This window comes from Phyllosticta citribraziliensis (genome assembly GCF_038025025.1).
Source record: "Phyllosticta citribraziliensis strain CPC 17464 chromosome Unknown J3D65scaffold_1, whole genome shotgun sequence".
In the NCBI taxonomy this organism is placed as follows: domain Eukaryota; kingdom Fungi; phylum Ascomycota; class Dothideomycetes; order Botryosphaeriales; family Phyllostictaceae; genus Phyllosticta; species Phyllosticta citribraziliensis.
The window spans coordinates 1,291,114-1,307,238 of NW_027117338.1; the positions used below are offsets into that span (position 1 = coordinate 1,291,114).

Here is a 16,125-nt window from a genome sequence, read left to right on the forward strand (position 1 = left end):
GTTGGCTTCGCGATCACCAAAAGCCTACTGGTTTGCTTCCGTCTGTCCAATTTGACTTCTTGCAAGTGTGAGCTGTCTACGAGGCCTAGCCAACGCCAGTCTTTTGGGCGCCTTCTCCTTCCGCGTTCCCGATTCCTTCGCTTCCATTTGACATATCCAGTCTTGATTTGGTGTTGACTTTGTTCTCCTGCTGTATTCGGAGTCGGCGTCTGCTCTGGTAGTTTTGGGCCGGTCCCCCTCAAGAGTCGTCGTCTCCTGGCCGGCTTGTTGCTTGCCATGAACTTGCAGGCTTCGCCAGCTGCTTTTCGCTCCACCTTCCGCGCGTCTAACTTCCCTTTCAAAAGAAATGTCGACAGGCCTGTCTACCTGTTTCCAAAAATGATCCTTGCCACCTGTCTCATAAACTTAAGCATCGTGCTTGTTCCGCTTCAGTGTGCTTCATATCCAGCCTTGCAGTGGTTGGAGAGAAAGCTTGCCGAACCAGACAGGGGCGAGGTTCCATTCATTGCGAATGCGTCCGTTGTGTACCGGCCGTTCCAGATCAATGGGAAAGTTGGGTTTGTGGCGGATAGCAAAAAGTGAGCACTGACGTTGCGAAGCCATGGGTAGGGAAAAGCGGCGTGGAGATGTGCATGTGCATTTCATGTTTCTACCAGAAAGAAGTTCACATGCTGTGAAAGTTGGCGGTTGCCTTCCCAGATCATCGCTTCGAGTAGCACCGCCAAATGGGAGTGTCTCGAGGTATAAAAATTCCCCCGACCGTCGCCTTTCTTCCTTTCCTCTTCCACCTTCAACCTCCAACCTCCACTTCTACCTCGGACCAGAATTCTTCCTTCCCTCTCCAACATCCAACTTCCCACTTCAGAAACAGGTCAAGCAAAGACAGATCATTGCCCATCATGCCTATGAACTGGAACGCCGACGCCGATGCTCGCGTCAGTACCCTTCTCTTATGGTTAGGCATTCCACTGACACTTCTTCTCAGCTCCTGGTTGGCATTGTCAACTACACGGACTTCAAGCTCAACAAAGAGACGCTCGCTAAGCTGAACACGTGGATGGGACCTGGTAAGCCATGCATCACACTCGCTTTTGCTTGCCTTCCAGCTCTGACCATTCTCCAGACTGCGTCGGCCAGTCCATCTCTCAGCGCTTGATCAAGCTCAAGAAGAAGTTCTACGATGACCACCCTGAGCTCGTTGGTACCACTCTTTCTGGTGCGGGCTCTGAGGCTGATCTCAAGACGCCCAAGTCGGCGTCCAAGGGCAACAAGCGCAAGACGGCCGATGCCGACGACGCCAGCGCCGACGCCGATGACACTGGTGTCACTCCGACCCCCAAGAAGCGCGCCCGCCGCCCCAAGAAAGTTGCGACCCCCGGCGCCAGCGAAGAGAACGGCGAGGACGGTACTGTTCCGCCCACTCCTACTCCCAAGAAGCGTGGCCGTCCCAAGAAGTCCGAAGTCGAGGCCGCCAAGCTGGCCAAGGACACTGAGCAGGCTGCCATCAAGGAGGAAGATCCGGGCAGCGACAAGGAGGACCGCGCCGACTCCGTCATGAACAACGCTGGTGACGAGTTGCTCGCTGCTGCCGTTGGCCAGGCCGATGGTGAGGCCGACACCGACCAAGAGAACCTCAAGCCCAAGGCTTCTCAGGGCGAGAGCGACTGCGAGGCTTGAAGAATTCACATCATCAACACAACAACGACCTCTCAAGACTGTCACTTCGGGGATTTCTTTGGCGTCTGGTGGTTTTATGAGGAGGACATCGAATTTGCTGGCATGACAGCCACTCGGGAGTCTTACATCAGTAAGAAGAAAAGGAGTACTTGGGGTTTTCGGATAGGTAGCAACAAATATCGACGATCTGCGGGCCCTCCAGACCTGCACGACCCCAAAAATTCAATTCAATCCTTCCTCATGCTATTCATCTGTCAAAATCCGATGTGTCATGTCCAAAGTCATTCACCTCTGCTCCCGTGTTTGCCCTGTTGTTTTGGCAAGGCTGGAAGCCAAGTCGCTTTGAGTTACCTGAACGTGAGCCAATCCTGCATCCAATCACCTCATTCCCATTATTTCCCAAGCTTTTGACCTCACCTTTCTTGAATCTGGCGGGCTCAGACCTTGCACAATTCATTCGGACTCTCATGCCCTTGAGTCTTTTCTGATCTCCCTTGAACCTGGAAGGTGCATGGCTTGCATGGCTCAGATCCTCACATCACTGCACCTGTGATATCTTCCGTCTGCTGGTGACGACAGTCTGGCGCACTGTGCTGGTTTGTCTTCCAGAACGAGTTGGTTGACGGAAACTCGTGACGCTTAGTCGCCTCCTCGGCGCTGCCACCAACTGCCTACAAAAGTCACTTCTTCCTCCAACTCGAACTTCTGAGCACCAACACTCAACATCCAAACCCTGTCAACTTCCACTCACCTCCAAAAGTTGAGCAAAGACTCATTCGACTCTTCTCCTGCTACAGCAACAATGCCTCGCAAGTCAATGACGTGGGATGCGGCGGCAGATGCCAAGGTACAACATCCTCGCGTCTGGCTCGTCGCGTCTCTTGACTGACCTGTCATGCAGCTCCTTGCCTTGCTCATCCAGAAGTTCAAGATCAAGGTCGGCGGTGCGAATCTGGCTGAGCTCAATGTTGCCATGGGCCTGGGTGAGTTTATATCCGCAACAGACACTTCACTTCTCGCGCAAACATCGTGGCCAAACCACTCGAACGAAATCCTTACGACGCTTGCTTCATCCCTCACTTCCGAATCCTGACAAGTGGCAGACCCGAAATCGCAGTCCATCACTCACCGCATCGGCACCCTCAAGAAACTTGCTTCTCTCCCCGAAGCTGGAGCTTCGACCACCGCGGATATCAAGCCTCTGACTCCTCGCCGCACCAAGAAGGCCTCTCCGAAGAAGCGCAAGGACAGCGTCGTTGAAGACGACCCGGAGTATGCCGAGGCGAAGCCAGAGTCTGTTGAGGAAATGCTGTCCACTGACGAGCACACTCCCTTCTACGAAGGCGGCACCAAAACCAAGAGGGCCAGGTCCTGCTCGTCCCCCGACCAGCCTCGCACCAAGTTTGCGAAGAAGCTCCTGGGCGAAGACGACATCATGGTCAAGGACGAGGACGAGGATGCTGAGTTCGACCCATACGACGTCTCGGCAGACATCGACCCTGGCGTCTAGCACGACGCGGATCGAGGTCCAAACTGGCAGGACTTTGGCTTTTGCCCTGGGTCTGAATGACTTGAGTTTCTTTTGTTGGTCTGGATACTCGGGCACCTTGCTCCCTTCTCTTTTGTCCACGGACCTGGTTCAGAAAGTTTCAAAAGGCGAGCACGAATGCGAAAGGGCGTTGGCTGGCGCAGAGGTGTCAAAAATGGGCGCAGACGGCGGACGAACGAGGTCCCTAAACGGAAAAGTCAATTGAATGTCTTCAGCCGATACCTTGTGCCTGTGCATTGGTAATTGAGTTCCTTGCGTAAATGTGACTGATTCTGCTGTCTCTCTTGCAGCATGCTGTGATGGCAAAGCAGCAAGTTCCACAGCGGGACGTCCAGATAAGGTCAGTGGCCGCCGAGAGTCCGTATTGGTTAAAACCATGGGCTTACCCTGCTTCCAGCTCGAACAGAACCCCTGGCTCATATAAGGTTCAGCTAATGGAGCGCCCCGACGGCTTCGAGTGCGTGTCCCTAGCAAAGGCCCTTAACGCCCCTGTTTCTCATGGCGAGTCTGATTCAGTGAACCCTTTTTCATGCCCAATTCCAGCGCTCTGTCTGTCTCTTGCGTCATCCATCGTTGGTCTGCGGCTCCTTTGAGGCCCCCAATGATGTCCATGGTGTTTGCCTACCGAGACCTGTGTCTCTTCCTCCAAAGCGTTTCCCGGAAAACGGAGCGATCAGCTTCCAGAGCGGTCAATGGAAAGGCGAATTGTCGCAAATTCGGTTGTCATATTGACGATGGTCATCTTGAGGGTATGTTCGAATGCTCACAGTGCGAAGTCCGACTCCAGATTCCGGAAAGCCCGCCAGGAACGCAAGTGCTTCTTTCACACAGAGGGCTGAGGGCCTGTGCCCAACCGCTGAGGAACCACAACCGTGGGATCGGGGTCTGTTCTGGATAGAATCCGCCGTGCGTCCATCCCTATAGAAGTGCTGAGCATGTTTCCAACCTCCTCGGTTCATCCACCAACCACATCTTACCCTGTTAAATTACCTTCCCGTTGTTCTCAGATATTCCGCTGGTTATTCCACAACACATCTATGAAATCTTACGGACTATACCTTTAAACAAGATTCGGTCCTTTTTAAACCTACCTGCGCCATATATTTCTACTAAGCTGTGCAGTGTCTATCCCTTACCACGCATAGGGGACATGTCACTTCTAGATCTATACGAGCGCTTTCTATAATCTAAGTGTCCTAAAGTTTATTTAATACAGTTATTATTAGTAGTCCTATATAATAATACTAAGCAGTCTCCTATCGCGTCATCTTAGCTATAGTTTACCTAGATAACTATAGCTTATCTAGATAATAACTTACTACTTTAGTTAAGATATACTTATCTATTAGCTTTATACATCTTAATAAGTTTAGGACTTATTAGTAGTTAGCACTAGCTACTACTCCTCCTAGTAGTTTTAGTAGTATATAGATAGCTCTTAGAGTAGTCTTAAATAGAGTCTTTAGTTCTCTTATCTTACTTTATTAGGTTATAAGCCCTTACATTACACGTATAAATTACTTATCTAGCTTATTTTAGTATTATACTATAATACCATCTATATAATTATTACTAATAGTTATTTTATTATTTTATTATTTTATCCCTTATTATCTTATATAATTCCTACTCTTTAGTAAATTTATTAGTATTATCTATCTCTATAACTCTAAGTAATATACTAATAGTTATTATTATAATAGGCATACACGCGCCTATATAAGTACTAGGGCTAGTATAGATAAACCTAGCATTATATAGTTATAGGAAGTATAAGCCTTACCTTAGGTAGTAGCCTACTACAGCTTAGGCCGAAACCTATAGGCTAGTACTAGCTACTACAGCCTGGCACTAGCCACTATAGCCTTAGGAAGATACTACGTAATAGCCTATTAATACCTTACCTTTATAACTTACCTAATAATAACTAAGGACCCTTATATAAAGGACGAGAGGTAGAATAGTATAAAGAAAGGACTAGGAAATATATAAGTAGTAAGTATCTTTTATATTTCGTTCTTTTAACTTATTAGATTTAATTAAGATATATATATATTCTCTAGTAGTTTACCTTTAGCCCTTACCTATATAATAAGAAATCTATAAGTTATAATAGATATAAAAGATTATTCTAAGTTTTAGCTCTATCCTACTTCTTTACCTATAAAGGTGTTATAATATTTAACCTAAGTAATATTATATATAGCTATAGTCTTATATAAGACTACTTATTACTTTTCCCTAGTAAACCTAAGTTGTCTTTATTAGGCGTATTAGTATTATCTAAGGACTAAGGAGTATTAAGTATATATTAACTATAGAAGTCTTTAGTTAAGGCTATAAGGTAGTATATAAATATTTAGGAGGCATCCTATCTATAACCTACTTAAGGGATATTCTAAGTAGAAGACTATAAAGATAGTATAGCTAAGAATAAAGCCGACGCGTCTAGTACTACTAAAGGTATTAGTACTAGTTAATTAACTTAATAAGATTTATATAAAGAGACTAAAGATTTATATAATACTAGATACTTATTAAATAATAATAAGAGAGGACCTACCCCTATTCTCCTATATAATTTCTACTTAGTCCTAGTAGTAGAGGTAAAAGAATATACCTAAGACCTAGGGTTAACTTATACTATTTAAGCTCTAGTTATAGAGGCGTTTATAAAGGTACTACGCTTAGATATTAATTAATTTAAATCTAAGATTATATCCTTAAATAAGTCTTAAGTATAGCAGCAACTAAACTATATATAAAGGTAGAACTAGGCTCTTAAGTAAATACTCTTAAACTATACTAATAGACTAAGGGAAGCCTTAAGGGAAGGATATATTAGGCCCTCTTTATTAGCTTAGTACCTAAGACCTATTACCCTCTCTTAAGATCCTTCTACTAGTAGAGTAATAAGGACTCTTAGACCTCCTCTAACCTATATAAGGAAAACTACTACTAAAACCTCTACTTTATCTTTAAGTAGTAAGAAATACTAAAGTAGTAAGGTTCCTAATTCTCCTCTTCTTACTAATAGAGAAGACCCCTTATATAAATACTAGACCCTCCTTATATAAAATAAAATTAAATAAAACCACGATTACTTTACTAAGGATATAGTAGAGGAGACTAAATAGAATATTACAGGTTATATTATTTCCTATATTAGTAGAGAAGTCTTATATTACCTAACTCCTTTTCTTACTTCTTATATAAAGGCTAATAAAGTTACTCTAAATAAGGATATCTTTAAATTCCTAGATAACCTCCTCTAGAGTCTATATAAATATAAGAATATAAAGAAGCAGTTACGCTCTCTTATATACTATATTTCTATAGACCTTTAGAAGTTTTAATTAAACTTTATATAATTAGCCTTAGATATAGATCTTCCCTAAGAATAGTAGAAAGAGGACTTTTATAATATAATAGATCCTCTCCTTTAAACCTATATAGTTACTATAGAGTAAGATAAGGATATTAACTTTTATAAGTACCTCTAATAAGCCTACCCTATTACTTAAAGTCTTAGTAACTACCGTTCTAACTATAGAAAACTAATACTTATATTATATAAGGAAAGAGTAAAGAAGAGATAATAAGAATAAGTAAAGATAACTACCTTAGGTAGTATAAGTACTTTATCTTCTAGTTATACTTAGGTATAATCTATATTTAGGGCTCCCTTATATAATACAACCTATAAAGGTAAAGTAGAAGTCTATATAGAGATTAGACTATATAATTACTATAGCTAGTTTAGCTATTTATAGAGATAATACCCATAACTAGAGATAAAGGCAATAGAGTTAGTTAAAGAAGAAAGCGCTAAAGATATCTATATAAATAAAGGAGATTAGTCTTTATTAAAAAATAATAAGACCTAGGTAAAGTCTCCTACTATAGGTCTAAACTTAGAGTAATATATATTAAGGGTTCTTATATAAATCTTAGTTACTTTATTAGAGGTGTACCCTTTACTATATAAACCTTAATTATATCTAATAGCTGCGCCTTAGAAATTCGTGCCCTAGCTAATACTAGTACTAGTAGTATAAGTTTTATTTACCCTAAGCTACTACTAACTCTCCAGTCTATAGGTGCTATAAAAAAGAGAATAATAGGTAAAGGGCTTAATATTACTAGGTTTAACTAATATATAAATAAGAAAGTTAATTTTTACTTTTATCTTTAACTCTACTTCTAGGATTAAATAGTTTCTACTTATACTTTTATTTATAATATTAGCCGTAATAACATGATTCTTAGGTAATAGTTTTTTAACTAGCACGATATTCTTCTAGACTATAAATAATATAAACTAGTCTAGAGATAGCTACTAGTTAACTAATCCTTTTAGTATCTTTTACGCCTACTAAAAGTCTCTATATAAAGCAATAAACCGTAGAAAGAACATTAAGTAGATATAGACTATAGAGATAAAAACTTTAATAAATACCTTCTTCCCTTAGTATAGGTTATTAAGGGAATTAAATTTTAAACTTAAGATACTTTTAAGCTTTCTATCTATAAAATATAAGTTGTACTAATAGAGATCTATACTATTAACCTTATATAAGTTTAAGCAGCTCTTAAAGATAAAGAAACTGAGGAATTATTAGCTTCTAAGCTACTAGCTACTTATAAGGAATTTTAAGATGTGTTTTTTAAAATAGAGTCTAATAAGCTACTACTATATTATATAGGGGTTAATTATAAAATATCTCTTATATATAATAGTCTACTAGAGCTTCTACCTAGTCCTCTCTATAGAATGTCTCTAGAGCAGCTTAAGGCTATAAAAGAGTATATTATTAAGAACCTTTAGAAAGGCTTTATTACTAAGAGCTTTACTATCTATACTTCTCCTATTCTTATAGTAAAAAAGCCTGGTAGGGGATGGAGATTTTATATAGACTACTAATAGCTTAATAAATAAACTACTAAGGATTTACACCCCCTTCCTCTTATTATAGAGTTACTTTAGCGCGTTAGAAAGGGCAAAATTTATACTAAGCTTAATATTTAATAAGCTTTCTACTATATTTATCTTACTAAGGATTCTGAAGATAAGACTACCTTCTATATAAGATATAGCTTATTTAAATACTATATCTTGCTATTTAGATTAAGTAATAGACCTATAGCCTTTTAATATTTTATTAACTAGGTTCTCTTTAAGTATTTAGATGATTTTATTATAGCTTTTATAGATAACATGCTTATTATCTCTAAAGACCCTATAGAGTACGAGGAATAAGTAAAAAAAGTACTAGTAAGACTATAAAAAGCAGGACTATAGGTAGATTTAAAGAAGAGTAAGTTTTTAGTTACTTATATAAAGTTCCTTAGATACATCGTTTCTATAGAAGGCATTTAGATAGACCTAGATAAGGTAGAACCTATATAAAACTAGCTAATACCTAAAACCCTTAAAGCTCTTTAATCCTTCCTAGGTTTCTATAATTTCTACTAACGATTTCTCCCTAACTATAGATAAATTAGCTAGCTATTAGAGAAACTATACTCTAAGGCAAAATAGCGACTACTAGGACCCCTAGAAGAGGAGGTAATTTAATAACTTAAGAAGCTAATATATAGTAATATACTTCTAGCTAACTACGACCCTACTCTTAATACTTATATAGAGACTAATATAAGTAATAGAGTTACTATAGGCGTTTTAATGCAGCTCTAATAACCTTTATATAATTAGAAACTAGTAGCGTTCTACTCTAAGATAATAGCTAATATAGAACTTTATTATAGAATATCTAATAAAGAACTACTAGCTATTAAGAATAGACTAGAAGAATAGAGACTAATACTTATTAGCCTTAAAAAACCTTTTCTTATAATAATAGACTATTAGGTATTAGAGTACTACTCTACTAAATAATAACTTAATTAATAATAAGCTAGATAGTCTAAGTTTTTTATAGAGTTCCACGTACGATTCTCCTATTAGCTAGAAAAGGAAAATATTATTACTAATTGCCTTACTTAAAAATAAGAAGACCTAAAGACTTAAAAAGAAAAAGTAAAGGCTATATAAGAGATATACCTTATCCTACTAGAGACTATTATCCCTCTTTCTATTTTAGAATAAGAACTTCCTTCTCTAGTATTATTTTTAGATAAACTTCTCTATATAAACTAAGAAGATTCTAAATTAGAACTCTAGAGATAGAAGGCCCTCTTAAAAGACCTTAAATAAAGAAATAGTTAGGAACTAAAGGATGGTCTTTTATTATAATATAGCACCCTCTTTATACTAGATTATAATAACCTCCGCACGAGAATACTTAATACTTTATATACTACCTATATAACTGCCTATTCTAGTATTATAAAGATGCGAAAACTCCTTAAGTAATATTACTACTAGCTAGCTATAAATCGCACAATTAATATTTATAGGTAAGGATGCTATATTTGCTACTAAATAAAAGAGTTTTATAATAAAGACCTAGGCCTTCTATAACCTCTAGAGATTCCTACTTAACCCTAGTAATACTTAGCTATAGATTTTAAAGAGATGCCTAAAGACTAAAAAGGCTATAATGTAATTCTAGTTATTATAGACTAGTTAAGTTAAAGAACCTTTAGCTTGCCTTATATAAAGAAGATTAATACTAAAGGAGTCTCTAGACTCTTTTATAAATATATCTACTATATTTATAGAAACCCTAAGTCTATCCTATCTAACTAAGGCCCTTAGTTCATCTTAGCGTTTATAAATAAACTATATAAGCTGACTAGTATAGAGTAGTATTTTAACTTATCCTACTACTCTTAAACTAATAGTATTATAGAGATTGTTAATTAGCATCTTATATAAAGATTAAGACCTTTTATTAATTACTTTTAGAATAATTAGTCTAATCTTCTACTATTAATAGACCTCATATAAGTAATACTTCCCTATAAAGCTACTAGACTTTTACCTTTTAAGATTAAGTTAGGATATTCCCCTTAAATATACTATAACTAGTAATAAAGAATAGAGACCCCCTAGTAACTAGAAAAGATAGCTTATATAGTAGTATAAATACTATAAAAGAGAAGATAAGAAGCTTTTAAATTTATAAAGAATCTTATTCTTAAATCCTAAGAGCATATATACTAATAAGCTAATAAATACCGTCGCGCGCTAGACTTTATAGTTAGAGATTATATCTATATTAAGAAAACTAGATGGTCTACTAATTAGCTAAACCTTAAATTAGACTTCCCTAATACTAGACCTTTTAAGATTATAAGAATAGAAGGACCCTCTTACATCCTTAATCTTCTCTTATATATAAAGATAGTTAACCTTTTCTATACTAATAGGCTATATAAGGCCGAAATAGAACAGCTTCCTAGTTAGGAATATACTAAACCTAAACCTAAGATTATTTAAGACGAGCCTAAGTAGGAAGTAGACTATATTTAAGCTAGTTAAGTCTTATACAGGAAGCTTTAATACTAAGTTAAATAGATAGGATATAACTAAGATAACTAGTAGTATAATACAAGTTCTTTTAGTAGCGCGCTATAGAAAATTAAAGAATTCTACTTATTATACCCTATTATAGCAGGACTACTAAAAAATCTAGAAAAATAGAAGGCTGCCTTCCTCTAAGAAGAACTATAGATTAAAATAGAAAGTAATAATAAAACAAGTCACTTAGGCCTATAGTAAATATTATAAAGATATAGAAAGTAGACTAATTAGTTTACTATCTATCCTTATATAAATACTATTAATCTTAACTTCTACTCTCTAGTCTCTCCTTTTTACTACTTATTCCCTACTATCCTCTTCTTTAATTTCTACCCTTTACTTCTTTCCTTTTCCCTTCTTCTTATTATAATAGTCGTTATATAAGACCATCTCCTCTAGATCTTCTAGCTTATTAGGTAGGATGTCCTACTTAGCTAAAGCCTAATTAGTTTAATCCTCTAACCTAGCTTAGTAGTATAAGTTCTAGAACTCCTCTATATAAATTTCGTCTTTATACCTCTTATAATAAGCAGGCGGCTTAGTACCCTTTAAGTTACTTATAGTGTAGTTAAGGTTACCTATACCCTAAAGGCAGTTGGCGTAGCGGCCCTATAAGAAACTAGGCAGGTAGTAATAACTAATAAATACGCAAGTATTAGTATTATTATAATACTTAGTGTAGCTAATAGGGTTGTTAATTCTAGTATACTAGATAAGAAAAGTATTATATAAGCTGGCTTAAGTTTTAACTAATAAGTAGTTAAATTGCTAAGTAGAAACTATAATATATAAGTAAGGTATACTATTACCTAAGGCCAAGATGCGCTTAGCGCGCTCTTATACTTTAGAACTACTAAGGTGCGCCTATATAGTTAGTTAGATAAGAATCCCTTATATTAGTAAGATAAACTTACTTATGCGACACTCTCTATATTCTTATAAGGGATGTAAAGTATTAACTTAAAGTCCTACTTAATAGGCGCCTTATTAGAGCTAACTAGTAATGCCGCAACGCGAATCTTACTATTAATGCTATTATATAAAGTAGTAGGTAGTAAGTACTTAGCTGCTAGAACCTAATAAGCTGTAGGATTATAATAATAGTATATATAAGTAGGCTCTTTACCTTCTTCCTCTAAAACAGGCTGCGTAATAGTAAACCGGTAGCGATGTGGCGTAATAGGCTGGTTAGTAGTAGGCTATATAGCTATAAATAATAAACCTCGCGCGATAACTAATAATGCTGATTAAGTAGAACCTAATACTATAGTATACTATAAGTAAAGTAATAAGCCTATAGCTGTTCCTAGCTAAATAAGTAAAGCCTAGCCTAACTAAGTCTTTATATAAGTGTCCTCCTCTATAATTATATTAGTTAGTAAGATGGGACGACGAAGTAGTAAAACCTAGATATATAATGCTACTTAATAGCCTAGATAATAATTAGTAATAGTTAGAGATAGAATTAAAGTTTACTTATTTTAGGACTCTATATAATAGTCCTTATAGATACTACTAGCTAAAACAGCTCCCTAAGTAAGCAGCGACTATAATAGATCGCGAACGATACTGTATAATAATAACTTAATACTATAACTCTTATATAATAGTAATAAGTCCTAATAGACTAGACTATAATAAGTAGTAGACGCATTAAGCGCACGGCGGCTAGGAATGTCTGCTTTACTATTAGTAGGGTATAAATTATTTAAATTATTAGAACCTTTACGCGTAATAGTTAGTTTACTAGATTATAGCTAAATTAGACTAGGATAACAACGTACTTTAATAGGGAGCTTTAGATATAGCTAAGCAAGATAGCGACCTTCTATAGGTCGCGCAGTAAAAGAAATAGTAATAGAAAGAGATAGTATAGTAGTAGACCTAGACTAATAATTATACTATATATATAGAACACTTAAATTGCTAAATTACTACTATTATATATTATAAGTCTGCGCCTATATAAGCGCCTATAGCTGCTAATTCCTATAATTTCAGCTTCTCTTTAGGGGGGGCATGTTACGATAGGCGTATATATACCTATATAAGTACTAGGGCCAGTATAGATAAACCTAGCATTATATAGTTATAGGAAGTATAAGCCTCACCTTAAGTAGCAGCCCGCTATAGCTTAGGCTAAAACCTACAGGCTGGCACTAGCTACTACAGCCTAGTACTAGCTACTATAGCCTTAGGAAGATACCACATAACAGCCTATTAATACCTTACCTTTATAACTTACCTAATAATAACTAAGGACCCTTATATAAAGGACAAGAGGTAGAATAGTATAAAGGAAGGACTAGGAAATATATAGGTAGCAAGTATCTTTTATATTTTATTCTTTTAACTTATTAGATTTAATTAAGATATATATATATTCTCTAGCAGTTTACCTTTAGCCCTTACCTATATAATAAGAAATCTACAAGTTATAATAGTTATTACCTTTACTATAACTTTACCTTCCCTTCCTTCCTTATTATCTAGTAGTTTAGGCTTTACTGCCGCCTCATCTTCTATACTAGCTAAGCAGGCTAAGGCTAAAGAAGAGGTAGACCTAACTATAAATAATAGTAAGTTTAGTATCCCTTTAAAGAACATCTAGCTACTTAAAGGCCCTACTAACTAGGTAACCTTTAAGATAATAGTTAAGATAAGGCTTAGTCTATTCTATTATACCTATCTACTTAAGGACGAGCTGAAAAATGCTACTAATTATAAGAAGGATATATATATTATCTACTAGTTTATAATAATTATTACGCTTCCTATTATAATAGTACTATAGGGGCATACCAGTTTAGCTTACTCTATATAGTAGAAGCTTTATAATATATATAATACTAAGGGTATCCTCTTTAAGGCTAATATTATTAAGGACTTTATCTTCTATTAATATAGTAATTTTATAATAGTAAAGGAATTCTATAATGCCCTATATAAATAAAGGCAAGCCTATATTAGCTATATCTAATAGCAAGTTAAGGACTAGATTCTCTATATTCTACTCCTAGAAAACTTATAGGATAACATTCCTATCTAGTATATAACTTAGTATATAAATTAGTATAATAAGAAGGAGATATCTAAGTTTAAGGATCTCTTCTATACTATAACTAATAAGATTAAATATACTAGTAAGAATAGTACTATAGCTCTTACTATTTATACTAGTTAGTAGTCTACTAAGCAGTCTAAGTCTAACCATGCTACCTATAATTACTATAGAAAGAAGGGGCATATTAAGGCTAAGTATAGCTATCTTTATCTTAAACACCATCCCACCTATTAGAAGCTAGTATTAGGGGTATTCTACATACTAGATAATTAAGTCTCTAAACTACTAATAGTAGTAATAGTAATAATAATATTAATAACTAACCCTCTAGTATAAGGTGTAAACTACTTTACCACCCTACACCTATATCTAGCTTTAATAAAGGATAAATAGATTATTAATACTAGGGCTAATACCTACTATATACTAAATTTAACTAAGCTAATAAACTACTTATAGTTTACGCAGCTAGTCTAGGTATATAGTTTAGGTATAGTAATAGCTATTAGCTATAGTAATACTATACTCTACTATCCTATAAATAGTATAGTTAACACTCTTATAATAGAGGGTATTCTATATATTCTAGTACTAATAGTTAGTCTTATCTTAGCTTTAAAACTTAAGTAGAAGGGACTATACCTAGATTAGCTTACCTCTATATTATAAATATAAAACTATAGAACAGCTATTATAGCTTACCCTAATAGTTTAGGGGTAAACATTCTAATAGTTATTAATAATAATTATATAGTATAAGTATTTACTATAGTGACTCCTCCTATAGTAATATATAAGATATAGTACTAGTAATTAGGGTATATCTATACTAGTATACTTAATAAGCTCTAGTACTAGGGATAACTTATTATTACTAGTAACTAAGACTTCTATTATAAATCCTGCTATATAGCTAAGTCCTACTAGATGGTGTTATATAAACTAATACCTTAAGTAGACGCGCCCTTTAGACGCGTCTATATTAATATATTTAGACTACTTATAGTTAGCTATAATAGCTGCTATTAGGGGGTGGTATTTATAGATAACTACTTATATCTATAATACTTATTAGTTATAAAGACTAAGGGCAACGCCTTTAATAGTATTTAAAACTTTAGTAAATAGACTAAAACCTAGTTCTAATATAAGATCTAAGCCCTCTAAATAGATAATAGCATGGAGTTTAGCAGCTAAAAGCTACTAGTATAGGTAAAGATAGAGGGTATTAAGGTTAAAAAGATAGTACTATACTTACCTAAGTAAAATAGTATTAGTAAGTTATCTATATACCTTATTACTAGTATGGCCCGCTCTATAAGTATCGCGTTAAATATGCCTTAATTATTATAGATAGAAGCCTATTAATATATAGTATATCTTCTTAACTATCTTCCTACTTACGCACTTAATAGCAAGATACTAGTTGACGTTTTTAATAATGCTATTAGTAGGTATAAGGATGTCTAGTTACTAGTACTAGTCTTTAGTATTACTATATATACTTATATCCTAGCTAAGAAGCGTCTTAAGAGCGCTAAATTTAATATAAGAGTAGAGAAAGGATAGTTTATTAGCTATAACTATAAGTATATCTTCTAGATATATCTCCCTTAAATAAACTAGGTTATCTATACTTAGGATGTACATTTTAGACCTCCTTAGTAGCTAGACTTAATAGCTACTATAAATAATATAGAAGATAGAAAAGTTAAGAATAGTAATAATAAGATACTTATTATACATCTTATATTAAAAACGGTTTAAGACGCTCTTAAAGGCAATGCTAAAGCAATCTATAATATAGTAGAATAAGCAATTAAAGTAATAGAGAGGTCTAATATAGGTAGTATAGATATTAGTAGTAGAGGTAAGGAGGACGTATTTATAGATATTATACTATTAGTAGATAAAATAGATTAGATTAACGTCTCTCTAGCTAATAAATATACTAGATCTAATAATTTAGTACTTACTAATCTAACTTTAACCCTACTACTGCCCTTACTATCTCTATTACCTATACCTACTCTACTACTAATAGCACCATTACGATACCCTTAGTAGATTTATACTAAGATATAATTCTTTAATAAGAAATATAGTTTAGATAATGCTTAACCTCCTTAACTATCTACTTACTATATATATACCTTTACTACTATAGAAAATACTACTTATTACTAATAAGATGCCATCCCTACTAATAAGGTTCTACCTTACTTATAGTATAAGGCCCTTATAGGGCTAAAATCTATCTATTAGAGACCCTCTATAGATAAGTAGATATAGGAGTTAACTAATACTAGTACCTTTAAAGAGACTAACTACCTATTAGATAGCTCT

At 35.2% G+C, this 16,125-nt stretch overlaps 1 protein-coding gene across 1 annotated transcript; it reads left to right on the plus strand.

Annotated features, from left to right (window-relative positions):
* Positions 1 to 899: 899 nt before the first annotated feature.
* J3D65DRAFT_663700 (uncharacterized protein) lies at positions 900 to 1,677 on the plus strand (the record flags this gene model as incomplete). Its single annotated transcript, XM_066802690.1, has 3 exons — positions 900 to 935; positions 986 to 1,067; positions 1,124 to 1,677. The coding sequence occupies 3 exons, from the start codon at positions 900 to 902 to the stop codon at positions 1,675 to 1,677; spliced, it is 672 nt and encodes a 223-aa protein (XP_066659689.1).
* Positions 1,678 to 16,125: the final 14,448 nt, after the last annotated feature.